This window comes from Salmo trutta, chromosome 40 (assembly GCF_901001165.1).
Source record: "Salmo trutta chromosome 40, fSalTru1.1, whole genome shotgun sequence".
Taxonomy (NCBI): domain Eukaryota; kingdom Metazoa; phylum Chordata; class Actinopteri; order Salmoniformes; family Salmonidae; genus Salmo; species Salmo trutta.
In genome coordinates, this window is record NC_042996.1 from 3,655,396 (window position 1) to 3,683,286 (window position 27,891).

General features: G+C 48.3%; 1 protein-coding gene across 1 annotated transcript in view; it reads left to right on the top strand.

Annotated features, from left to right (window-relative positions):
* exoc4 (exocyst complex component 4) overlaps positions 1–27,891 on the top strand; it is a 283,169-nt gene that overhangs the window by 88,474 nt on the left and 166,804 nt on the right. Inside the window, 1 exon segment of the mRNA XM_029742408.1 lies at positions 25,313–25,409. Within this exon segment, the coding sequence (XP_029598268.1) occupies positions 25,313–25,409 (97 nt within the window).

Below are 27,891 nucleotides of genomic sequence, written 5' to 3' on the forward strand. Positions count from 1 at the left end.
GATGGTCTAGATATAGTGGATGAATAGGGTTGTGGATATATAGTGGATGGTCTAGATAAGGGATGAATAGGGTTGTAGATATAGTGGATGGTTTAGATATAGTGGATGAATAGGGTTGTGTATGTATAGTGGATGAATAGGGTTGTAGATATAGTGGATGGTCTAGATAGTGGATGAATAGGGTTGTAGATATAGTGGATGGTTTAGATATAGTGGATGAATAGGGTTGTATATATAGTGGATGATCTAGATAGTGGATGAATAGGGTTGTATATTTAGTGGATGGTCTAGGTAGTGGATGAATAGGGTTGTGTATATATAGTGGATGATCTAGATAGTGGATGAATAGGGTTGTGTATGTATAGTGGATGAATAGGGTTGTAGATATAGTGGATGGTCTAGATATAGTGGATGAATAGGGTTGTGTATATATAGTGGATGGTCTAGATAGTGGATGAATAGGGTTGTAGATATAGTGGATGGTCTAGATAGTGGATGAATAGGGTTGTAGATATAGTAGATGGTCTAGATAGTGGATGAATAGGGTTGTAGATATAGTGGATGGTCTAGATAGTGGATGAATAGGGTTGTAGATATAGTGGATGGTCTAGATAGTGGATGAATAGGGTTGTAAATATAGTGGATTGTCTAGATAGTGGATGAATAGGGTTGTAGATATAGTGGATGGTCTAGGTAGTGGATGAATAGGGTTGTGTATATATAGTGGATGATCTAGATAGTGGATGAATAGGGTTGTGTATATATAGTGGATGATCTAGATAGTGGATGAATAGGGTTGTGTATATATAGTGGATGATCTAGATAGTGGATGAATAGGGTTGTAGATATAGTGGATGGTCTAGATAGTGGATGAATAGGGTTGTAGATATAGTGGATGGTCTAGATAGTGGATGAATAGGGTTGTGTATATATAGTGGATGATCTAGATAGTGGATGAATAGTGTTGTAGATATAGTGGATGATCTAGATAGTGGATGAATAGGGTTGTAGATATAGTGGATTGTCTAGATAGTGGATGAATAGGGTTGTAGATATAGTGGATGGTCTAGATAGTGGATGAATAGGGTTGTGTGTATATATAGTGGATGATCTAGATAGTGGATGAATAGGGTTGTATATATAGTGGATGGTCTAGATAGTGGATGAATAGGGTTGTAGATATAGTGGATGGTTTAGATATAGTGGATGAATAGGGTTGTATATATAGTGGATGATCTAGATAGTGGATGAATAGGGTTGTGTATATATAGTGGATGATCTAGATAGTGGATGAATAGGGTTGTGTATATATAGTGGATGATCTAGATAGTGGATGAATAGGGTTGTAGATATAGTGGATGGTCTAGATAGTGGATGAATAGGGTTGTAGATATAGTGGATGGTCTAGATAGTGGATGAATAGGGTTGTAGATATAGTGGATGGTCTAGATAGTGGATGAATAGGGTTGTGTATATATAGTGGATGAATAGTGTTGTAGATATAGTGGATGATCTAGATAGTGGATGAATAGGGTTGTTGATATAGAGGATGATCTAGATAGTGGATGAATAGGGTTGTTGATATAGAGTATGATCTAGATAGTGGATGAATAGGGTTGTAGATATATAGTGGATGGTCTAGATAAGGGATGAATAGGGTTGTAGATATAGTGGATGGTTTAGATATAGTGGATGAATAGGGTTGTGTATGTATAGTGGATGAATAGGGTTGTGTATATATAGTGGATGGTCTAGATAGTGGATGAATAGGGTTGTATATATAGTGGATGGTCTAGATAGTGGATGAATAGGGTTGTAGATATAGTGGATGGTTTAGATATAGTGGATGAATAGGGTTGTAGATATAGTGGATGATCTAGATAGTGGATGAATAGGGTTGTATATTTAGTGGATGGTCTAGATAGTGGATGAATAGGGTTGTAGATATAGTGGATGGTCTAGGTAGTGGATGAATAGGGTTGTAGATATAGTGGATGAATAGGGTTGTAGATATAGTGGATGATCTAGATAGTGGATGAATAGGGTTGTAGATATAGTGGATGGTCTAGATAGTGGATGAATAGGGTTGTGTGTATATATAGTGGATGAATAGGGTTGTAGATATAGTGGATGGTCTAGATAGTGGATGAATAGGGTTGTAGATATAGTGGATGGTCTAGATAGTGGATGAATAGGGTTGTAGATATAGTGGATGGTCTAGATAGTGGATGAATAGGGTTGTAGATATAGTGGATGGTCTAGATAGTGGATGAATAGGGTTGTAGATATAGTGGATGGTCTAGATAGTGGATGAATAGGGTTGTGGATAGTCCAGGTAGTGGATAGTCTAGATAGTGGATGAATAGGGTTGTAGATATAGTGGATGGTCTAGATAGTGGATGAATAGGGTTGTAGATATAGTGGATGGTCTAGATAGTGGATGAATAGGGTTATAGATATAGTGGATGGTTTAGATATAGTGGATGAATAGGGTTGTGTATGTATAGTGGATGAATAGGGTTGTGTATATATAGTGGATGGTCTAGATAGTGGATGAATAGGGTTGTAGATATAGAGTATGATCTAGATAGTGGATGAATAGGGTTGTAGATATAGAGGATGATCTAGATAGTGGATGAATAGGGTTGTTGATATAGAGTATGATCTAGATAGTGGATGAATAGTGTTGTTGATATAGAGTATGATCTAGATAGTGGATGAATAGGGTTGTAGATATAGAGGATGATCTAGATAGTGGATGAATATGGTTATAGTTATAGTGGATGGTCTAGATAGTGGATGAATAGGGTTGTAGTTATAGTGGATGATCTAGATATAGTGGATGAATAGGGTTGTAGATATAGTGGATGGTCTAGATAGTGGATGAATAGGGTTGTAGATATAGTGGATGGTCTAGATAGTGGATGAATAGGGTTGTAGATATAGTAGATGGTCTAGATATAGTGGATGAATAGGGTTGTAGATATAGTGGATGGTCTAGATAGTGGATGAATAGGGTTGTGTAGATATAGTGGATGGTCTAGATAGTGGATGAATAGGGTTGTAGATATAGTGGATGGTCTAGATATAGGGGATGAATAGGGTTGTGGATATATAGTGGATGGTCTAGATAAGGGATGAATAGGGTTGTAGATATAGTGGATGGTTTAGATATAGTGGATGAATAGGGTTGTGTATGTATAGTGGATGAATAGGGTTGTATATATAGTGGATGGTCTAGATAGTGGATGAATAGGGTTGTAGATATAGTGGATGGTTTAGATATAGTGGATGAATAGGGTTGTAGATATAGTGGATGATCTAGATAGTGGATGAATAGGGTTGTATATTTAGTGGATGGTCTAGATAGTGGATGAATAGGGTTGTGTATATATAGTGCATGAATAGGGTTGTGTATATATAGTGGATGGTCTAGATAGTGGATGAATAGGGTTGTATATATAGTGGATGGTCTAGATAGTGGATGAATAGGGTTGTAGATATAGTGGATGGTTTAGATATAGTGGATGAATAGGGTTGTAGATATAGTGGATGATCTAGATAGTGGATGAATAGGGTTGTATATTTAGTGGATGGTCTAGATAGTGGATGAATAGGGTTGTAGATATAGTGGATGAATAGGGTTGTAGATATAGTAGATGGTCTAGATAGTGGATGAATAGGGTTGTAGATATAGTGGATGATCTAGATAGTGGATGAATAGGGTTGTAGATAGTGGATGAATAGGGTTGTGTATATATAGTGGATGATCTAGATAGTGGATGAATAGGGTTGTGTGTATATATAGTGGATGGTCTAGGTAGTGGATGAATAGGGTTGTAGATATAGTGGATGATCTAGATAGTGGATGAATAGGGTTGTAGATATAGTAGATGGTCTAGATAGTGGATGAATAGGGTTGTAGATATAGTGGATGGTCTAGATAGTGGATGAATAGGGTTGTAGATATAGTGGATGGTCTAGGTAGTGGATGAATAGGGTTGTGTGTAGATATAGTGGATGATCTAGATAGTGGATGAATAGGGTTGTAGATATAGTAGATGGTCTAGATAGTGGATGAATAGGGTTGTAGATATAGTGGATGGTCTAGATAGTGGATGAATAGGGTTGTAGATATAGTGGATGGTCTAGGTAGTGGATGAATAGGGTTGTGTGTATATATAGTGGATGATCTAGATAGTGGATGAATAGGGTTGTGTATATATAGTGGATGATCTAGATAGTGGATGAATAGGGTTGTAGATATAGTGGATGGTCTAGATAGTGGATGAATAGGGTTGTAGATATAGTGGATGGTCTAGATAGTGGATTAATAGGGTTGTGTGTATATATAGTGGATGATCTAGATAGTGGATGAATAGGGTTGTAGATATAGTGGATGATCTAGATAGTGGATGAATAGGGTTGTAGATATAGTGGATGGTCTAGATAGTGGATGAATAGGGTTGTGTGTATATATAGTGCATGAATAGGGTTGTAGATATAGTGGATGGTCTAGATAGTGGATGAATAGGGTTGTAGATATAGTGGATGGTCTAGATAGTGGATGATCTAGATAGTGGATGAATAGGGTTGTGTATATATAGTGGATGATCTAGATAGTGGATGAATAGGGTTGTGGATAGTCTAGGTAGTGGATAGTCTAGATAGTGGATGAATAGGGTTGTAGATATAGTGGATGGTCTAGATAGTGGATGAATAGGGTTGTAGATATAGTGGATGATCTAGATAGTGGATGAATAGGGTTGTAGATATAGTAGATGGTCTAGATAGTGGATGAATAGGGTTGTAAATATAGTGGATGGTCTAGATAGTGGATGAATAGGGTTGTAGATATAGTGGATGGTTTAGATATAGTGGATGAATAGGGTTGTGTATGTATAGTGGATGAATAGGGTTGTGTATATATAGTGGATGGTCTAGATAGTGGATGAATAGGGTTGTGTGTATATATAGTGGATGGTCTAGATAGTGGATGAATAGGGTTGTAAATATAGTGGATGGTCTAGATAGTGGATGAATAGGGTTGTAGATATAGTGGATGGTTTAGATATAGTGGATGAATAGGGTTGTGTATGTATAGTGGATGAATAGGGTTGTGTATGTATAGTGGATGAATAGGGTTGTGTATATATAGTGGATGGTCTAGATAGTGGATGAATAGGGTTGTAGATATAGTGGATGGTTTAGATATAGTGGATGAATAGGGTTGTGTATGTATAGTGGATGAATAGGGTTGTGTATGTATAGTGGATGAATAGGGTTGTGTATATATAGTGGATGGTCTAGATAGTGGATGAATAGGGTTGTATATTTAGTGGATGGTCTAGGTAGTGGATGAATAGGGTTGTAGATATAGTGGATGAATAGGGTTGTAGATATAGTGGATGAATAGGGTTGTAGATATAGTAGATGGTCTAGATAGTGGATGAATAGGGTTGTTGATATAGAGTATGATCTAGATAGTGGATGAATAGGGTTGTGTATATATAGTAAATGGTCTAGATAGTGGATGAATAGGGTTGTAGATATAGTGGATGGTCTAGATAGTGGATGAATAGGGTTGTGTATATATAGTGGATGGTCTAGATAGTGAATGATTAGGGTTGTGTGTATATATAGTGGATGATCTAGATAGTGGATGAATAGGGTTGTAGATAGTGGATGAATAGGGTTGTAGATATAGTAGATGATCTAGATAGTGGATGAATAGGGTTGTAGATATAGTGGATGGTCTAGATAGTGGATGAATAGGGTTGTAGATATAGTGGATGATCTAGATAGTGGATGAATAGGGTTGTAGATATAGTGGATGGTCTAGATAGTGGATGAATAGGGTTGTAGATATAGTGGATGATCTAGATAGTGGATGAATAGGGTTGTAGATCTAGTGGATGGTCTAGATAGTGGATGAATAGGGTTGTAGATATAGTGGATGGTCTAGATCGTGGATGAATAGGGTTGTTGAGATAGTAGATGGTCTAGATCGTGGATGAATAGGGTTGTAGACATAGTGGATGGTCTAGATAGTGGATGTATGTTCATGTTTGTTATTGTCTGGATGTATGGTCTCCAGTTGATCCATCTTGAGGTTCATCCAGATGTCAGGGAATAATATAGAGATGAAGTGATGAGGAGAAAGAGAGGGGAAAGTTCCTCCTGTATTTTGTCAGACACATAGACACTGGGGACGATAGTGTGTGGGAGGGAGGGGATAGGGCAGCAGGCAGGAGGGGAAGGAGGGGGTGTGATGGCTGACAGAGAGCAGATGGGTATAAAGAGAGGGAGGGGGTGTTTTCCCAACTCTGGGCTAATTTTAATCAGCATTGGCCCTGTCATCATAGGGAGGCTGTCACAGCCGTGTTTACCTTTAATCTAGCCCAGGCTGATTGTAGAAGAGAAAAGGAGAGAGGGAAGGAAGGAAGGGGGGAGGGATGAGATAACCTCCTGTCCTCTGAACACTCCAACTCCCCGAAACCCTCGACTCCGGCCAGAACGCAGGAGGTGCTTCATCGGGGAGAAAATAGAAAGCAACGTCCTTTCAAACCCCCCACACCTCCATCCTGCAGCGTTCAGTTCATTATTTTCATCTTTATTTTATTTAACCAGGTAGGCTAGTTGAGAACAAGTTCTCATTTGCAACTGCGACCTGGCCAAGATAAAGCGTGGTGAACTCGGCTGTGCCCCCTCATCAGCCTCCCTTTTACAGCCTGAGTCAGGAGGCCACAGAGTAAAGATAGCTGTTTGATATAGAACCTTGATTGGAAGTTGGAGCACTGTTGTTTTTATTGGGATGTTGCTCTAATGAAGTATGACTAGGTTGTAATGATGGGTTCGGACTGCAGTGTTTCTCGTCTTAGCTTCAATGCTAAGCTAACTCCATTGTATCAGATTTTACAGCCTTTCTCATAAGTAGATGCCGGGAATATCCATGCGTATGGTGATAGGGTAGCTTAGTGACCCCCCTTGCTATGTGTACACTGGTTCAGTAGGCTAATGTAATGGGATTGGTGTTAAGGCATTTCGCTCCTCTTTACTCAGTTGTGCTAAAGCTAAGTGAAGGGCTCTTTTCTACACATAACAGCCATGATATAATGGGATTGCTCTTCACCCTAGGAGCTGTAGTCAATTATATCTCCTTCCTTCCATCACTCTTTACTTAGATTGAAGACCTCACCGCTGCCTGTTTGTCTGTATAAGGCTGGTCAGAAGTCTGTCCCATTGGGATCAGTACAGCCTCCTCTCCAACTGAGCTCAGAACACACTCATACTAAATGACTACCACCCCGTAGCACTCATTTCTGTCATCATGAAGTGCTTTGAGAGGCTAGTCAAGGATCATATCACCGCCACCTAACCAGCCACCCTAGACCCACTTCAGTTTGCATATCATCTCAACAGGTACACAGATGACGCCATCGCCATCGCACTGCACACTGCCCTATCCCATCTGGACAAAAATAATACCTTTGTAAGAATGCTGTTCATTGACTACAGCTCAGCATTCAACACCATAGTACCCTCCAAGCTCATCATCAAGCTGGACGCCCTCGGTCTCAACCCCGCCCTGTGCAACTGGGTCCTGGACTTTCTCATGAGCCGCCCCCTGGTGGTGAAGGTAGGAAACAACATCTCCACTTCACTGATCCTCAACACTGGGGCCTCACAAGGGTGTGTGCTCAGCCCTCTCCTGTACTCCCTGTTCACCCACGACTGCGTGGCCATGCACGCCTCCAACTCAATCATCAAGTTAACAGACGACACAACAGTAGTGGGCTTGATTACCAACAACGATGAAACAGCCTACAGGAAGGAGGTGAGGGCACTCGGAGTGTGGTGTCAGGAAAACAACCTCTCACTCAACGTCAACAAAACAAAGGAGATGATCGTGGACTTCAGGAAACAGCAGAGGGAGCACCCCCTTATCCACATCAAGGGTCAGTAGTAGAGAAGGTGGAACATTTTAAGTTCTTGGGAATATACATCACAGACAAACTGAAGTGGTCCACCCACACAGACAGTGTGGTGAAGAAGGCGCAACAGCACCTCTTCAACCTCAGCAGGCTGAAGAAATTTAGCTTGTCACCCAAAACCCTGACAAACTTTTACAGATGCACAATCGAGAGCCTCTTGTCGGGCTGTATCACAGCCTGGTACGGCAACTGGTACGGTATGTGACAAATACCATTTGATTTGATACTTATGCATCAGAGCAAAAGTCTGGATGGAAACACCGCTGTCCCTCCAGTACCCCACACTTGTAAAAGCTGAAGTTCTCTATAGTGAAGTTGATGTGACTGCACTAGCCATCCTGAAATGTACTGCAACCATCTGACTGTCATGTTGGTGCCACTCTTTGTACCGTCACAGTGCATGTCTACTGTCTCTCCTGAATTAGCCTGCAGAATCTTCTCTCCATTTTGAGCACTGCAGACTAAGAGGTCAGTGCTTTCCTGGTATGAAACCTTGCCATCTTTCCAACACTCGCAACTGTACCGGCCGGAGTCTGACTGAGATTATTGATCTGGAGAAATAAACTCCTCGGACTCAAACTCAGTTCCAGTCGATCCCTAAATCCAGGCAGTGTGACACTCTCAAGGTAAGGGTTGGAAGTGTTCCACAGCAGTGGGCTCCCTTCAGCAGTGGATCTGAAGAACAAACAGTACTCTCTTTTAACATTAGGAACTTAAAAGTCAGAATATTCCGCATCTGACTCGATTGCCTCATATGTACACTACCGGTCAAAAGTTTTAGAACACCTACTCATTCAAGGTTTTTTCTTTATTTTTACTATTTTCTACATTGTAGAATAAATGTGAAGACATCAAAACTATGAAATAACACATATGGAATCATGTAGTAACCAAAGAAGTGTTAAACAAATAAAAATATATTTTTTATTTGAGATCATTCAAATAGCCACCCTTTGCCTTGATGACAGCTTTGCACACCGAAGCCATTCTACTGTGAGATGTCTGTCTGGTGTCTGTCTGCTGGTAACACACTGCAGTCTCTGACTCTGTTAGTTGATTATTTGAATCATACGCAGTGGCTGCCTTTTAGGTCACACGTCAGTCATTCCGTTGTACTGAGGCTGAAAAACAGAACAGTGCCACCCTCTGGCGGGGGAATAGAACTGCAGGGGTGATGACATTCACTTCATCCAGCTGTTGAAAGTTTGCCTCTCCAAATCCCCATTGTTTGTAATAGTCTCCAAGTGAATATAATCCACATGAATGAATAACCATATAGTACCTCAACTTATTGTCTTAGTCTGCACTTGACAGCTGTGTATTTATTATGAAAACTGGGGGTCAACCGAGCCACTAGGTGCGCTACAACACTCAATAATTAATTCAACTCAATTAACAGATATTGTCCCTTCAAATGAATTTTAATAATAGAAGCGTCTCATTAGGAGCCAATCAAACATGAGGACTTGGTGGAATGGGGAGTCTGGTGCCGACCGGGAGGTCCATGCATTATTGAACTGGCCTGATCTTATAAGAGCTAGATGGGGAGGGAGACCTTATTCACCAGCCAACTGACAGGGTTGGGTGGGTTCCTGGATTGGGTTTGGCCCCTACTGTTGCACTCGTACTATACACACACGGGCATTGCAAACACATATACACACACAGGCACTGGCAGATGAACAGATGCACACTAAACAGTCGCACGGAAGCTCGCACGCTTCCGTCCGTAAGAAAGAAGGAAACGCTCTCTAACCCTGTTCCCTGAGGGGTTACCAGTGGGCTCACACTGTCTGTGTGTTCTGTCTAGGACAACTAAAACAGATGAACACTTTCAATCATGCACAGACACAGCAAGGCATACACACACTTTTTAAATGAGGCATTATGAATGTTTGGACATCCGTCTGTGTATTTGGTAGATTCTAACACATACACATTCACACACATGTGTACCCACACTTTGTAAATGAATGATTTTGAGTGTTTGGCTGTTACGCTGCAGTATCAGTACATACAAACTTGTATAGACACACACGCTGTGCTACACACACTGTGCTACACACACCAACACACACACTGCTTGTAAATGAGGGATTAGGAATGTTTTTCCTGCACTCTTCTGGTCCCTGTGTATTATGAAAAACACACACACACACACTCTGGCCTTCAGAGACGTGGAGTGTGTTAGAGAAGGCACTGCACGTCCTCCCTTTCCCCCCTAGATCCGGGCACGGACGGAATACATCACAGGATCAAACCATTTCTAATCACACTCAGGAAAGTGTGGCTAATGCAATTTCACTAAGTCACTGACTGGCTTGATTGCATGTGGGCTGCGGAGTGTGTGGAGGGCGCCGTGGGAGGAGGATGGAGGCTGTCGAGGCGGTGTATGTCTGTGGAGGTGTGTATGTTAGAAGCAAGTGCACCATGGCCTCGACATGATGTTGAGGTGTGTGTGTGTTTTCTCTCCAGGTGTCTGTCTGGAGGTGTTGGGTGGGCAGGACTGTAGATGTGTAAGGTATAGTGGTGGGAGGGGTACTGGAGGGACTGGCCTGTATAATGTGGTGATAGTGGTATAGTGGTGGGAGGGGTACTGGAGGGACTGGCCTGTATAATGTGGTGATAGTGGTATAGTGGTGGGAGGGGTACTGGAGGGACTGGCCTGTATAATGTGGTGATAGTGTTATAGTGGTGGGAGGGGTGCTGGAGGGACTGGCCTGTATAATGTGGTGATAGTGGTATAGTGGTGGGAGGGGTACTGGAGGGACTGGCCTGTATAATGTGGTGATAGTGGTATAGTGGTGGGAGGGGTACTGGAGGGACTGGCCTGTATAATGTGGTGATAGTGGTATAGTGGTGGGAGGGGTACTGGAGGGACTGGCCTGTATAATGTGGTGATAGTGGTATAGTGGTAGGAGGGGTACTGGAGGGACTGGCCTGTAATGTGGTGATAGTGTTATAGTGGTGGGAGGGGTACTGGAGGGACTGGCCTGTATAATGTGGTGATAGTGTTATAGTGGTGGGAGGGGTACTGGAGGGACTGGCCTGTATAATGTGGTGATAGTGTTATAGTGGTGGGAGGGGTACTGGAGGGACTGGCCTGTATAATGTGGTGATAGTGGTATAGTGGTGGGAGGGGTACTGGAGGGACTGGCCTGTATAATGTGGTGATAGTGGTATAGTGGTGGGAGGGGTGCTGGAGGGACTGGCCTGTATAATGTGGTGATAGTGGTATAGTGGTGGGAGGGGTACTGGAGGGACTGGCCTGTATAATGTGGTGATAGTGGTGTAGTGGTGGGAGGGGTACTGGAGGGACTGGCCTGTATAATGTGGTGATAGTGTTATAGTGGTGGGAGGGGTACTGGAGGGACTGGCCTGTATAATGTGGTGATAGTGGTATAGTGGTGGGAGGGGTACTGGAGGGACTGGCCTGTATAATGTGGTATAGTGGTGGGAGGGGTACTGGAGGGACTGGCCTGTATAATGTGGTGATAGTGGTGTAGTGGTGGGAGGGGTACTGGAGGGACTGGCCTGTATAATGTGGTGATAGTGGTATAGTGGTGGGAGGGGTACTGGAGGGACTGGCCTGTATAATGTGGTGATAGTGGTATAGTGGTGGGAGGGGTACTGGAGGGACTGGCCTGTATAATGTGGTGATAGTGGTATAGTGGTGGGAGGGGTACTGGAGGGACTGGCCTGTATAATGTGGTGGGAGGGGTACTGAAGGGACTGGCCTGTAATGTGGTGATAGTGTTATAGTGGTGGGAGGGGTACTGGAGGGACTGGCCTGTATAATGTGGTGATAGTGTTATAGTGGTGGGAGTGGTACTGGAGGGACTGGCCTGTAATGTGGTTATAGTGGTATAGTGGTGGGAGGGGTACTGGAGGGACTGGCCTGTATAATGTGGTGATAGTGTTATAGTGGTGGGAGGGGTACTGGAGGGACTGGCCTGTATAATGTGGTGATAGTGGTATAGTGGTGGGAGGGGTACTGGAGGGACTGGCCTGTAATGTGGTGATAGTGTTATAGTGGTGGGAGGGGTACTGGAGGGACTGGCCTGTATAATGTGGTGATAGTGGTGGGAGGGGTACTGGAGGGACTGGCCTGTAATGTGGTGATAGTGTTATAGTGGTGGGAGGGGTACTGGAGGGACTTGCCTGTATAATGTGGTGATAGTGGTATAGTGGTGGGAGGGGTGCTGGAGGGACTGGCCTGTATAATGTGGTGATAGTGTTATAGTGGTGGGAGGGGTACTGGAGGGACTGGCCTGTATAATGTGGTGGGAGGGGTACTGGAGGGACTGGCCTGTAATGTGGTGATAGTGTTAAAGTGGTGGGAGGGGTGCTGGAGGGACTGGCCTGTATAATGTGGTTATAGTGGTGGGAGGGGTGCTGGAGGGACTGGCCTGTATAATGTGGTGATAGTGGTATAGTGGTGGGAGGGGTACTGGAGGGACTGGCCTGTATAATGTGGTGATAGTGGTATAGTGGTGGGAGGGGTACTGGAGGGACTGGCCTGTATAATGTGGTGATAGTGGTATAGTGGTGGGAGGGGTACTGGAGGGACTGGCCTGTATAATGTGGTGATAGTGGTATAGTGGTGGGAGGGGTACTGGAGGGACTGGCCTGTATAATGTGGTGATAGTGGTATAGTGGTGGGAGGGGTACTGGAGGGACTGGCCTGTATAATGTGGTGATAGTGGTATAGTGGTGGGAGGGGTACTGGAGGGACTGGCCTGTATAATGTGGTGATAGTGTTATAGTGGTGGGAGGGGTTACTGGAGGGACTGGCCTGTAATGTGGTGATAGTGTTATAGTGGTGGGAGGGGTACTGGAGGGACTGGCCTGTATAATGTGGTGATAGTGGTATAGTGGTGGGAGGGGTACTGGAGGGACTGGCCTGTATAATGTGGTGATAGTGGTATAGTGGTGGGAGGGGTACTGGAGGGACTGGCCTGTAATGTGGTGATAGTGGTATAGTGGTGGGAGGGGTACTGGAGGGACTGGCCTGTATAATGTGGTGATAGTGGTATAGTGGTGGGAGGGGTACTGGAGGGACTGGCCTGTATAATGTGGTGATAGTGTTATAGTGGTGGGAGGGGTACTGGAGGGACTGGCCTGTATAATGTGGTGATAGTGGTATAGTGGTGGGAGGGGTACTGGAGGGACTGGCCTGTATAATGTGGTGATAGTGGTATAGTGGTGGGAGGGGTGCTGGAGGGACTGGCCTGTATAATGTGGTGATAGTGGTATAGTGGTGGGAGGGGTACTGGAGGGACTGGCCTGTATAATGTGGTGATAGTGGTGTAGTGGTGGGAGGGGTACTGGAGGGACTGGCCTGTATAATGTGGTGATAGTGTTATAGTGGTGGGAGGGGTACTGGAGGGACTGGCCTGTATAATGTGGTGATAGTGGTATAGTGGTGGGAGGGGTACTGGAGGGACTGGCCTGTATAATGTGGTGATAGTGGTATAGTGGTGGGAGGGGTACTGGAGGGACTGGCCTGTATAATGTGGTGATAGTGGTATAGTGGTGGGAGGGGTACTGGAGGGACTGGCCTGTATAATGTGGTGATAGTGGTATAGTGGTGGGAGGGGTACTGGAGGGACTGGCCTGTATAATGTGGTGATAGTGGTATAGTGGTGGGAGGGGTACTGGAGGGACTGGCCTGTATAATGTGGTGATAGTGGTATAGTGGTGGGAGGGGTACTGGAGGGACTGGCCTGTATAATGTGGTGATAGTGTTATAGTGGTGGGAGGGGTACTGGAGGGACTGGCCTGTATAATGTGGTGGGAGGGGTACTGGAGGGACTGGCCTGTAATGTGGTGATAGTGTTATAGTGGTGGGAGGGGTACTGGAGGGACTGGCCTGTATAATGTGGTGATAGTGTTATAGTGGTGGGAGTGGTACTGGAGGGACTGGCCTGTAATGTGGTGATAGTGGTATAGTGGTGGGAGGGGTACTGGAGGGACTGGCCTGTATAATGTGGTGATAGTGTTATAGTGGTGGGAGGGGTACTGGAGGGACTGGCCTGTATAATGTGGTGATAGTGGTATAGTGGTGGGAGGGGTACTGGAGGGACTGGCCTGTAATGTGGTGATAGTGTTATAGTGGTGGGAGGGGTACTGGAGGGACTGGCCTGTATAATGTGGTGATAGTGGTGGGAGGGGTACTGGAGGGACTGGCCTGTAATGTGGTGATAGTGTTATAGTGGTGGGAGGGGTACTGGAGGGACTGGCCTGTATAATGTGGTGATAGTGGTATAGTGGTGGGAGGGGTGCTGGAGGGACTGGCCTGTATAATGTGGTGATAGTGTTATAGTGGTGGGAGGGGTACTGGAGGGACTGGCCTGTATAATGTGGTGGGAGGGGTACTGGAGGGACTGGCCTGTAATGTGGTGATAGTGTTATAGTGGTGGGAGGGGTACTGGAGGGACTGGCCTGTATAATGTGGTGATAGTGGTATAGTGGTGGGAGGGGTGCTGGAGGGACTGGCCTGTATAATGTGGTGATAGTGTTATAGTGGTGGGAGGGGTACTGGAGGGACTGGCCTGTATAATGTGGTGATAGTGGTATAGTGGTGGGAGGGGTACTGGAGGGACTGGCCTGTATAATGTGGTGGGAGGGGTACTGGAGGGACTGGCCTGTATAATGTGGTGATAGTGGTATAGTGGCGGGAGGGGTACTGGAGGGACTGGCCTGTATAATGTGGTGATAGTGGTATAGTGGTGAGAGGGGTACTGGAGGGACTGGCCTGTAATGTGGTGATAGTGTTATAGTGGTGGGAGGGGTACTGGAGGGACTGGCCTGTATAATGTGGTGATAGTGGTATAGTGGTGGGAGGGGTACTGGAGGGACTGGCCTGTATAATGTGGTGATAGTGGTATAGTGGTGGGAGGGGTACTGGAGGGACTGGCCTGTATAATGTGGTGATAGTGGTGTAGTGGTGGGAGGGGTACTGGAGGGACTGGCCTGTATAATGTGGTGATAGTGGTATAGTGGTGGGAGGGGTACTGGAGGGGACTGGCCTGTATAATGTGGTGATAGTGGTATAGTGGTGGGAGGGGTACTGGAGGGACTGGCCTGTATAATGTGGTGATAGTGTTATAGTGGTGGGAGGGGTACTGGAGGGACTGGCCTGTATAATGTGGTGGGAGGGGTACTGGAGGGACTGGCCTGTAATGTGGTGATAGTGTTATAGTGGTGGGAGGGGTACTGGAGGGACTGGCCTGTATAATGTGGTGATAGTGTTATAGTGGTGGGAGTGGTACTGGAGGGACTGGCCTGTAATGTGGTGATAGTGGTATAGTGGTGGGAGGGGTACTGGAGGGACTGGCCTGTATAATGTGGTGATAGTGTTATAGTGGTGGGAGGGGTACTGGAGGGACTGGCCTGTATAATGTGGTGATAGTGGTATAGTGGTGGGAGGGGTACTGGAGGGACTGGCCTGTATATGTGGTGATAGTGGTATAGTGGTGGGAGGGGTACTGGAGGGGACTGGCCTGTATAATGTGGTGATAGTGGTATAGTGGTGGGAGGGGTACTGGAGGGACTGGCCTGTATAATGTGGTGATAGTGGTGTAGTGGTGGGAGGGGTACTGGAGGGACTGGCCTGTATAATGTGGTGATAGTGGTATAGTGGTGGGAGGGGTACTGGAGGGACTGGGCCTGTATAATGTGGTGATAGTGGTATAGTGGTGGGAGGGGTACTGGAGGGACTGGCCTGTATAATGTGGTGATAGTGGTATAGTGGTGGGAGGGGTACTGGAGGGACTGGCCTGTATAATGTGGTGGGAGGGGTACTGGAGGGACTGGCCTGTATAATGTGGTGGGAGGGGTACTGGAGGGACTGGCCTGTAATGTGGTGATAGTGTTATAGTGGTGGGAGGGGTACTGGAGGGACTGGCCTGTATAATGTGGTGATAGTGGTATAGTGGTGGGAGGGGTACTGGAGGGACTGGCCTGTATAATGTGGTGATAGTGGTATGTGGTGGGAGGGGTACTGGAGGGACTGGCCTGTATAATGTGGTGGGAGGGGTACTGGAGGGACTGGCCTGTATAATGTGGTGGGAGGGGTACTGGAGGGACTGGCCTGTAATGTGGTGATAGTGTTATAGTGGTGGGAGGGGTACTGGAGGGACTGGCCTGTATAATGTGGTGATAGTGTTATAGTGGTGGGAGTGGTACTGGAGGGACTGGCCTGTAATGTGGTGATAGTGGTATAGTGGTGGGAGGGGTACTGGAGGGACTGGCCTGTATAATGTGGTGATAGTGTTATAGTGGTGGGAGGGGTACTGGAGGGACTGGCCTGTATAATGTGGTGATAGTGGTATAGTGGTGGGAGGGGTACTGGAGGGACTGGCCTGTAATGTGGTGATAGTGTTATAGTGGTGGGAGGGGTACTGGAGGGACTGGCCTGTATAATGTGGTGATAGTGGTGGGAGGGGTACTGGAGGGACTGGCCTGTAATGTGGTGATAGTGTTATAGTGGTGGGAGGGGTACTGGAGGGGACTGGCCTGTATAATGTGGTGATAGTGGTATAGTGGTGGGAGGGGTGCTGGAGGGACTGGCCTGTATAATGTGGTGATAGTGTCATAGTGGTGGGAGGGGTACTGGAGGGACTGGCCTGTATAATGTGGTGGGAGGGGTACTGGAGGGACTGGCCTGTAATGTGGTGATAGTGTTATAGTGGTGGGAGGGGTGCTGGAGGGACTGGCCTGTATAATGTGGTTATAGTGGTGGGAGGGGTGCTTGGTGGACTGGCCTGTATAATGTGGTGATAGTGGTATAGTGGTGGGAGGGGTACTGGAGGGACTGGCCTGTATAATGTGGTGATAGTGGTATAGTGGTGGGAGGGGTACTGGAGGGACTGGCCTGTATAATGTGGTGATAGTGGTATAGTGGTGGGAGGGGTACTGGAGGGACTGGCCTGTAATGTGGTGATAGTGTTATAGTGGTGGGAGGGGTACTGGAGGGACTGGCCTGTATAATGTGGTGATAGTGGTATAGTGGTGGGAGGGGTACTAGAGGGACTGGCCTGTATAATGTGGTGATAGTGGTATAGTGGTGGGAGGGGTACTGGAGGGACTGGCCTGTATAATGTGGTGATAGTGGTATAGTGGTGGGAGGGGTACTGGAGGGACTGGCCTGTATAATGTGGTGATAGTGTTATAGTGGTGGGAGGGGTACTGGAGGGACTGGCCTGTAATGTGGTGATAGTGTTATAGTGGTGGGAGGGGTACTGGAGAGACTGGCCTGTAATGTGGTGATAGTGGTATAGTGGTGGGAGGGGTACTGGAGGGACTGGCCTGTATAATGTGGTGATAGTGTTATAGTGGTGGGAGGGGTACTGGAGGGACTGGCCTGTATAATGTGGTGATAGTGGTATAGTGGTGGGAGGGGTACTGGAGGGACTGGCCTGTAATGTGGTGATAGTGTTATAGTGGTGGGAGGGGTACTGGAGGGACTGGCCTGTATAATGTGGTGATAGTGGTATAGTGGTGGGAGGGGTGCTGGAGGGACTGGCCTGTATAATGTGGTGATAGTGGTATAGTGGTGGGAGGGGTACTGGAGGGACTGGCATGTATAATGTGGTGATAGTGGTATAGTGGTGGGAGGGGAACTGGAGGGACTGGCCTGTATAATGTGGTGATAGTGTTATAGTGGTGGGAGGGGTACTGGAGGGACTGGCCTGTATAATGTGGTGGGAGGGGTACTGGAGGGACTGGCCTGTAATGTGGTGATAGTGTTATAGTGGTGGGAGGGGTGCTGGAGGGACTGGCCTGTATAATGTGGTGATAGTGGTATAGTGGTGGGAGGGGTACTGGAGGGACTGGCCTGTATAATGTGGTGATAGTGGTATAGTGGTGGGAGGGGTACTGGAGGGACTGGCCTGTATAATGTGGTGGGGAGGGGGTACTGGAGGGACTGGCCTGTATAATGTGGTGATAGTGTTATAGTGGTGGGAGGGGGTGCTGGAGGGACTGGCCTGTATAATGTGGTGATAGTGGTATAGTGGTGGGAGGGGTACTGGAGGGACTGGCCTGTATGTGGTGATAGTGGTATAGTGGTGGGAGGGGTACTGGAGGGACTGGCCTGTATAATGTGGTGATAGTGGTATAGTGGTGGGAGGGGTACTGGAGGGACTGGCCTGTATAATGTGGGTGATAGTGTTATAGTGGTGGGAGGGGTACTGGAGGGACTGGCCTGTAATGTGGTGATAGTGTTATAGTGGTGGGAGGGGTACTGGAGGGACTGGCCTGTATAATGTGGTGATAGGGGTATAGTGGTGGGAGGGGTACTAGAGGGACTGGCCTGTATAATGTGGTGATAGTGGTATAGTGGTGGGAGGGGTACTGGAGGGACTGGCCTGTATAATGTGGTGATAGTGTTATAGTGGTGGGAGGGGTACTGGAGGGACTGGCCTGTATAATGTGGTGATAGTGGTATAGTGGTGGGAGGGGTACTGGCGGGACTGGCCTTTATAATGTGGTGATAGTGTTATAGTGGTGGGAGGGGTACTGGAGGGACTGGCCTGTAATGTGGTGATAGTGTTATAGTGGTGGGAGGGGTACTGGAGGGACTGGCCTGTATAATGTGGTGATAGTGGTATAGTGGTGGGAGGGGTACTGGAGGGACTGGCCTGTATAATGTGGTGATAGTGGTATAGTGGTGGGAGGGGTGCTGGAGGTACTGGCCTGTATAATGTGGTGATAGTGGTATAGTGGGTGGGAGGGGTACTGGAGGGACTGGCCTGTATAATGTGGTGATAATGGTATAGTGGTGGGAGGGGTACTGGAGGGACTGGCCTGTATAATGTGGTGATAGTGGTGGGAGGGGTACTGGAGGGACTGGCCTGTATAATGTGGTGATAGTGTTATAGTGGTGGGAGTGGTACTGGAGGGACTGGCCTGTAATGTGGTGATAGTGGTATAGTGGTGGGAGGGGTACTGGAGGGACTGGCCTGTATAATGTGGTGATAGTGTTATAGTGGTGGGAGGGGTACTGGAGGGACTGGCCTGTATAATGTGGTGATAGTGGTATAGTGGTGGGAGGGGTACTGGAGGGATTGGCCTGTATAATGTGGTGGGAGGGGTACTGGAGGGACTGGCCTGTATAATGTGGTGATAGTGGTATAGTGGTGGGAGGGGGTACTGGAGGGACTGGCCTGTATAATGTGGTGATAGTGGTATAGTGCTGGGAGGGGTACTGGAGGGACTGGCCTGTATAATGTGGTGATAGTGGTATAGTGGTGGGAGGGGTACTGGAGGGACTGGCCTGTATAATGTGGTGATAGTGGTATAGTGGTGGGAGGGGTACTGGAGGGACTGGCCTGTATAATGTGGTGATAGTGGTATAGTGGTGGGAGGGGTACTGGAGGGATTGGCCTGTATAATGTGGTGGGAGGGGTACTGGAGGGACTGGCCTGTATAATGTGGTGATAGTGGTATAGTGGTGGGAGGGGTACTGGAGGGACTGGCCTGTATAATGTGGTGATAGTGGTATAGTGCTGGGAGGGGTACTGGAGGGACTGGCCTGTATAATGTGGTGATAGTGGTATAGTGGTGGGAGGGGTACTGGAGGGACTGGCCTGTATAATGTGGTGATAGTGGTATAGTGGTGGGAGGGGTACTGGAGGGACTGGCCTGTATAATGTGGTGATAGTGGTATAGTGGTGGGAGGGGTACTGGAGGGACTGGCCTGTAATGTGGTGATAGTGGTATAGTGGTGGGAGGGGTACTGGAGGGACTGGCCTGTATAATGTGGTGATAGTGTTATAGTGGTGGGAGGGGTACTGGAGGGACTGGCCTGTATAATGTGGTGATAGTGGTGGGAGGGGTACTGGAGGGACTGGCCTGTATAATGTGGTGATAGTGGTTATAGTGGTGGGAGGGGTACTGGAGGGACTGGCCTGTAATGTGGTGATAGTGTTATAGTGGTGGGGGGGGTACTGGAGGGACTGGCCTGTATAATGTGGTGATAGTGTTATAGTGGTGGGAGGGGTACTGGAGGGACTGGCCTGTATAATGTGGTGTAGTGGTGGGAGGGGTACTGGAGGGACTGGCCTGTAATGTGGTGATAGTGGTATAGTGGTGGGAGGGGTACTGGAGGGACTGGCCTGTATAATGTGGTGATAGTGGTATAGTGGTGGGAGGGGTGCTGGAGGGACTGGCCTGTATAATGTGGTGATAGTGGTATAGTGGTGGGAGGGGTACTGGAGGGACTGGCCTGTATAATGTGGTGATAGTGGTATAGTGGTGGGAGGGGTACTGGAGGGACTGGCCAGTATAATGTGGTTATAGTGGTGGGAGGGGTGCTGGAGGGACTGGCCTGTATAATGTGGTGGGAGGGGTACTGGAGGGACTGGCCTGTAATGTGGTGATAGTGTTATAGTGGTGGGAGGGGTGCTGGAGGGACTGGCCTGTATAATGTGGTGATAGTGGTATAGTGGTGGGAGGGGTACTGGAGGGACTGTGCCTGTATAATGTGGTGATAGTGGGTATAGTGCTGGGAGGGGTACTGGAGGGACTGGCCTGTATAATGTGGTGATAGTGGTATAGTGGTGGGAGGGGTACTGGAGGGACTGGCCTGTATAATGTGGTGATAGTGGTATAGTGGTGGGAGGGGGTACTGGAGGGACTGGCCCTGTATAATGTGGTGATAGTGGTATAGTGGTGGGAGGGGTACTGGAGGGACTGGCCTGTAATGTGGTGATAGTGGTGGGAGGGGTACTGGAGGGACTGGCCTGTATAATGTGGTGATAGTGGTATAGTGGTGGGAAGGGTACTGGAGGGACTGGCCTGTATAATGTGGTGATAGTGGTATAGTGGTGGGATGGGTACTGGAGGGACTGGCCTGTATAATGTGGTGATAGTGGTATAGTGGTGGGAGGGGTACTGGAGGGACTGGCCTGTATAATGTGGTGATAGTGGTATAGTGGTGGGAGGGGTACTGGAGGGACTGGCCTGTATAATGTTGGTGATAGTGGTATAGTGGTGGGAGGGGTACTGGAGGGACTGGCCTGTATAATGTGGTGATAGTGGTATAGTGGTGGGAGGGGTACTGGAGGGACTGGCCTGTAATGTGGTGATAGTGTTATAGTGGTGGGAGGGGTACTGGAGGGACTGGCCTGTATAATGTGGTGATAGTGTTATAGTGGTGGGAGGGGTACTGGAGGGACTGGCCTGTATAATGTGGTGATAGTGGTGGGAGGGGTACTGGAGGGACTGGCCTGTATAATGTGGTGATAGTGGTATAGTGGTGGGAGGGGTACTGGAGGGACTGGCCTGTATAATGTGGTGATAGTGTTATAGTGGTGGGAGGGGTACTGGAGGGACTGGCCTGTATAATGTGGTGATAGTGTTATAGTGGTGGGGGTGGTACTGGAGGGACTGGCCTGTATAATGTGGTGATAGTGGTATAGTGGTGGGAGGGGTACTGGAGGGACTGGCCTGTATAATGTGGTGATAGTGGTATAGTGGTGGGAGGGGTACTGGAGGGACTGGCCTGTATAATGTGGTGATAGTGGTATAGTGGTGGGAGGGGTGCTGGAGGGACTGGCCTGTATAATGTGGTGATAGTGGTATAGTGGTGGGAGGGGTACTGGAGGGACTGGCCTGTAATGTGGTGATAGTGGTATAGTGGTGGGAGGGGTACTGGAGGGACTGGCCTGTATAATGTGGTGATAGTGTTATAGTGGTGGGAGGGGTACTGGAGGGACTGGCCTGTATAATGTGGTGATAGTGGTATAGTGGTGGGAGGGGTACTGGAGGGACTGGCCTGTATAATGTGGTGATAGTGGTATAGTGGTGGGAGGGGTACTGGAGGGACTGGCCTGTATAATGTGGTGATAGTGGTATAGTGGTGGGAGGGGTACAGGAGGGACTGGCCTGTATAATGTGGTGATAGTGGTATAGTGGTGGGAGGGGTACTGGAGGGACTGGCCTGTATAATGTGGTGATAGTGGTATAGTGGTGGGAGGGGTACTGGAGGGACTGGCCTGTATAATGTGGTGATAGTGGTATAGTGGTGGGAGGGGTACTGGAGGGACTGGCCTGTATAATGTGGTGATAGTGGTATAGTGGTGTGAGGGGTACTGGAGGGACTGGCCTGTATAATGTGGTGATAGTGTTATAGTGGTAGGAGGGGTACTGGAGGGACTGGCCTGTATAATGTGGTGATAGTGTTATAGTGGTGGGAGGGGTACTGGAGGGACTGGCCTGTATAATGTGGTGATAGTGGTATAGTGGTGGGAGGGGTACTGGAGGGATTGGCCTGTATAATGTGGGGATAGTGTTATAGTGGTGGGAGGGGTACTGGAGGGACTGGCCTGTATAATGTGGTGATAGTGGTATAGTGGTGGGAGGGGTACTGGAGGGACTGGCCTGTATAATGTGGTGATAGTGTTATAGTGGTAGGAGGGGGTACTGGAGGGACTGGCCTGTATAATGTGGTGATAGTGTTATAGTGGTGGGAGGGGTACTGGAGGGACTGGCCTGTATAATGTGGTGATAGTGGTATAGTGGTGGGAGGGGTACTGGAGGGACTGGCCTGTATAATGTGGTGATAGTGTTATAGTGGTGGGAGGGGTACTGGAGGGACTGGCCTGTATAATGTGGTGATAGTGGTATAGTGGTGGGAGGGGTACAGGAGGGACTGGCCTGTATAATGTGGTGATAGTGGTATAGTGGTGGGAGGGGTACTGGAGGGACTGGCCTGTATAATGTGTTGATAGTGTTATAGTGGTGGGAGGGGTACTGGAGGGACTGGCCTGTATAATGTGGTCATAGTGGTACTTCATTACCTCCCTCATCTGCTCTCCCACGGGGTATGGACACGCCCTAATCCTGGATCAGCCTCTACCACTGGGGTTAGACACTGGGTCGCACACACACATACACACTCTGACACACACTCTAACACACACACACACACACACACACACTCAGACTCACGCACTCACCCACTCACACACTGTTCTGTCCAGACGACTCTGAAAAGAAACATCATGAATATTAACACTCCTAATAAAATATTAATGTGGTCCTTGCCCGTTTGGCAGCCACACCTGGGACTTTAAGGACCTTTGGGGTCGCTCCATGCCTCTTTTGTCTGACACTGATGCAGATGTTTAGAGCAGGAAATTACATTTGTCACCATAATTGGAAAGTACACACGTTGTTGCAGATTTAGCCGGGCATTCTGATAGAAACCATACTTGGGGGTGAATTCAGTGTTGGCCAACAATACTAGGTCCTCTATGACTGTGATACTCGGAGGAGTTATCATGTGTGCGTTACGCGTCTGTTTGTTAGAAAGTTCATGATTACGGAACAGAAGTTGACTTTCTCTCCCTCTCTTTTGCTGTGCCTGGTGTGAGTGTGCGGCAGCAGCTTTGTCTTGGGGGCGTATTTGAGTCTTAATTGAATCGGCAGAAAAGTATGGATGGAGAGAGGGAGGGAGAATTAGAACCTGGGCACTCTTTCCACTTAGCAACAAGAAGCCATTCCCACACAAATGAATTTTCATGGAAACAGCAGAGAAAATGTAGTCTAAAAGCTTTTGAATGGAATGAAAGCATCTCTTCTTTGTAATGAGAATAGGGGATGGATGGATGGGGAACGAGAGAGGAGTTGTCTCCATGCGTTACAATGGAGCGGGTTTCATTACAACTATCAGAGAGTATCAGGAGGCTGAGGAAACAATGTTATGATGTACATTTGAATGCAGGGTTATGCAGGTAAAGATGACTGGAGACTGGCTTTCACACCATCAATGCAGGGTTATGCAGGTAAAGATGACTGGAGACTGGCTTTCACACCATCAATGCAGGGTTATGCAGGTAAAGCTGACTGGAGACTGGCTTTCACACCATCAATGCAGGGTTATGCAGGTAAAGATGACTGGAGACTGGCTTTCACACCATCAATGCTGGGTTATGCAGGTAAAGCTGACTGGAGACTGGCTTCAACACCATCAATGCAGGGTTATGCAGGTAAAGCTGACTGGAGACTGGCTTCAACACCATCAATGCAGGGTTATGCAGGTAAAGCTCACTGGAGACTGCCTTCAACACCATCAATGCAGGGTTATGCAGGTAAAGACGACTGGAGACTGGCTTTAACACCATTTATGCAGGTAAAGACGACTGGAGACTGGCTTTCACACCATCAGTAGGCGTTGTCTGTTTGTTGTAATATAGACTCAGGGGTCTAGTTTAGATTGAAATACCAATGAGACTGATTTCATTCTCCATTGGAAGACACACACACACCACACAAGCATGCACGCAAAACGCACACACACACACATGCCAACAAACTCCCAGACCCCATATCCGTGATTATATCAGCACAATGTATCTCTGGAATGTGCAGCACCACACCAAGTACAGTGTTTATGCTAAAGCACATCCCAGTTATAAGCAATGGGAGAAACCGTTCAGAATGCTAGCCACTAGAATCCACTATTAGCCAGTGTCCTCTAGACTCCAAGCCACTGCTCTGCGAGGGACAGATAAAATACTGTCAAGCCAAAGCCGAAAGACAACTGACAACCCTCTCCAGTGGTTAAAAAGCCATGTGTGAAACTTTAATGAATAACAGTGTCTCTGTGCACTGTGGGGGAGGGGAGAGCAACGCCACTGTCGATTCTCACCTCTCCGTTATTTATATTCATCGATCCACCGGGGCCTGCATGGGACACCGTTCGCCGGCTTCGTTTTTTTATCGACATCAGTCCGCAATTCCTTCTATGTCAATTATATTGATTACTTCAGGTTGACTGGACGTAATGAGGAACTGTGGTGCACTTGATGTTGATCAGCCCCCTTTCACCCCCCACCGCCTACCCTCTCTCGCCTACCCTCTCTCGCCCACCCCCAGGTCTGAGTGAGTTACACACCAATGATTTTCTGATTAACCCTGTTAGCCGAGGGGTTCACCCATGCACTAGTGCAGGGGCATGGATGTGGGAGTCGGTGGAAGGGTCCAGTGAGTGTCTGAGTCCAGCTGTGCTGACTGCTGATAGGATGATGTCTTAACAATGGAAGATGATGGCTTTATTCTTTGCCTGATAACCCCAAACGGGACCTGTAGAAACATTGTATTTTTAGCAACATGTGGCAGCCATTTTGAATAGATTTTAGCTGGGTCTAATAACTCTCAATGGGGATGCTTTGGGTGAATCTGACGATTGATCGCGTCTGTGTTGACCTTGATGGAGGACTCTGTTTAGTCACCACATTAAAGGACTGTGTTACTCCTTCTGTCTGTCTCTTTGTCTCAGTCTCTCTTTTTCCCTCCTCTCATTCCAGGTGGTGCAGATGATAACCTGATCGAAGGAGGAGAGATGAAGTTTGTGTGTAAACCTGGAGCCAGGAACATCACAGTGATCTTCCAGCCTCTCCTCAGGTAGGACTTACTAACCACACACACACACACACACACACACACACACACACACACACACACACACACACACACTGATTTAATAATATGTGGCCATGGTCAATATGCACTGAAGGGCGCTAGAGGGGAGACAATGGCCCTCCATCATACCAGCCACAGAGAACAAGACAGATCTTCCCTCAGACAGCAACTACTTCCCTACGATGTTCATTCATGTTGATTCATTTTGACGTAATTTTCCCTAAAAGCCTTTAGTTTGGTCCAATCCATATTACATTTTCCCTTTCAATGTCTTATGAGATCATTGGTCCTGGTCCACTATGTATAGTCAATGTGAGGGGACATCCATGATCCAAACCATGGGCAGCACTCAGACTGGAGCATGACTCTAAACCAGGAAAATGTCTACAATTAGATTACATCCTTTTAGTTATCCTCCCATTGATTATACTCTACCGCTTTCATAGATGGATAGTCCATCCTCCCCCAAACCCCCACAATAAGGCAGATGATAGCCTACATTTTCAGTGTGCTTCCTGTCTGATATTTATGGTTTTTAAAATGGTCATAATCCAAATGATAGGCCTACATTTTCGCTGTGCTTCTTTTGATATTTATGGTTTTAATATGGTCCTATTTATGCTTAGCAATATTCCAGAATGTAATGTAATCCACCGCAGTGATTAGGATTGCCTACAGTGACAGTGTTCTGTGCTGTATATAACACAGTGTCCCCAAAGACTGGTGGGAATCCAATTTTCAAACAGCCTTCCTTGCAGTGATGAATCACCAGGCCTATCATTGAACTGTAATATTTCCCCTTACTTAGACTTGGAGCCAGTTGGTGCTGTACTGTAGGGCTACTGTGTGTGTGTGTGCCCCATTGTTGAACGCAAATGTCCTGTCCTCGTACAGAAATGAACTACACCCTATCTCATTGATACAGATTGCCCGGGTAGGGGCTGTGGAAGGGCAGGGTAGGGGCTGGGTAGGGGCTGTGGAAGGGCAGGGTAGGGGCTGTGGAAGGGCTGGGTAGGGTCTGTGGAAGGGTCTGTGGTAGGGCTGGGTAGGGGCTGTGGAAGGGCTGGGTAGGGGCTGTGGAAGGGCTGGGTAGGGGCTGTGGAAGGGCTGGGTAGGGGCTGTGGAAGGGCAGGGTAGGGGCTGTGGAAGGGCAGGGTAGGGGCTGTGGAAGGGCTGGGTAGGGGCTGTGGTAGGGCTGGGTAGGGGCTGGGTAGGGTCTGTGGAAGGGCTGGGTAGGGTCTGTGGAAGGGCTGGGTAGGGGCTGTGGTAGGGCTGGGTAGGGGCTGTGGAAAGGCTGGGTAGGGGCTGTGGAAAGGCTGGGTAGGGGCTGTGGTAGGGCTGGGTAGGGGCTGTGGAAGGGCTGGGTAGGGGCTGTGGAAGGGCAGGGTAGGGGCTGTGGTAGAGCTGGGTAGGGCTGGGTAGGGGCTGTGGTAGGGCTGGGTAGGGGCTGTGGTAGGGCTGGGTAGGGGCTGTGGTAGGGCTGGGTAGGGGCTGTGGAAGGGCTGGGTAGGGGCTGTGGAAGGGCTGGGTAGGGGCTGTGGAAGGGTCTGTGGTAGGGCTGGGTAGGGGCTGTGGAAGGGCTGGGTAGGGGCTGTGGAAGGGCTGGGTAGGGGCTGTGGAAGGGCTGGGTAGGGGCTGTGGAAGGGCAGGGTAGGGGCTGTGGAAGGGCAGGGTAGGGGCTGTGGAAGGGCTGGGTAGGGGCTGTGGTAGGGCTGGGTAGGGGCTGGGTAGGGTCTGTGGAAGGGCTGGGTAGGGTCTGTGGAAGGGCTGGGTAGGGGCTGTGGTAGGGCTGGGTAGGGGCTGTGGAAAGGCTGGGTAGGGGCTGTGGAAAGGCTGGGTAGGGGCTGTGGTAGGGCTGGGTAGGGGCTGTGGAAGGGCTGGGTAGGGGCTGTGGAAGGGCAGGGTAGGGGCTGTGGTAGAGCTGGGTAGGGCTGGGTAGGGGCTGTGGTAGGGCTGGGTAGGGGCTGTGGTAGGGCTGGGTAGGGGCTGTGGTAGGGCTGGGTAGGGGCTGTGGTAGGGCTGGGTAGGGGCTGTGGAAGGGGCTGTGGTAGGGCTGGGTAGGGGCTGTGGTAGGGGCTGTGGAAGGGCTGGGTAGGGGCTGGGTAGGGGCTGTGGAAGGGCTGGGTAGGGGCTGTGGAAGGGCTGGGTAGGGGCTGTGGAAGGGCTGGGTAGGGGCTGTGGAAGGGCTGGGTAGGGGCTGTGGTAGGGCTGGGTAGGGGCTGTGGAAGGGCTGGGAAGGGGCTGTGGAAGGGCTGGGTAGGGGCTGTGGAGGGGCTGTGGTAGGGCTGTGGAGGGGCTGTGGTAGGGCTGTGGTAGGGGCTGTGGAAGGGCTGGGTAGGGGCTGTGGTAGGGCTGGGTAGGGGCTGTGGAAGGGCTGGGAAGGGGCTGTGGAAGGGCTGGGTAGGGGCCGTGGAAGGGGCTGTGGAAGGGGCCGTGGAAGGGCTGGGTAGGGGCTGTGGTAGGG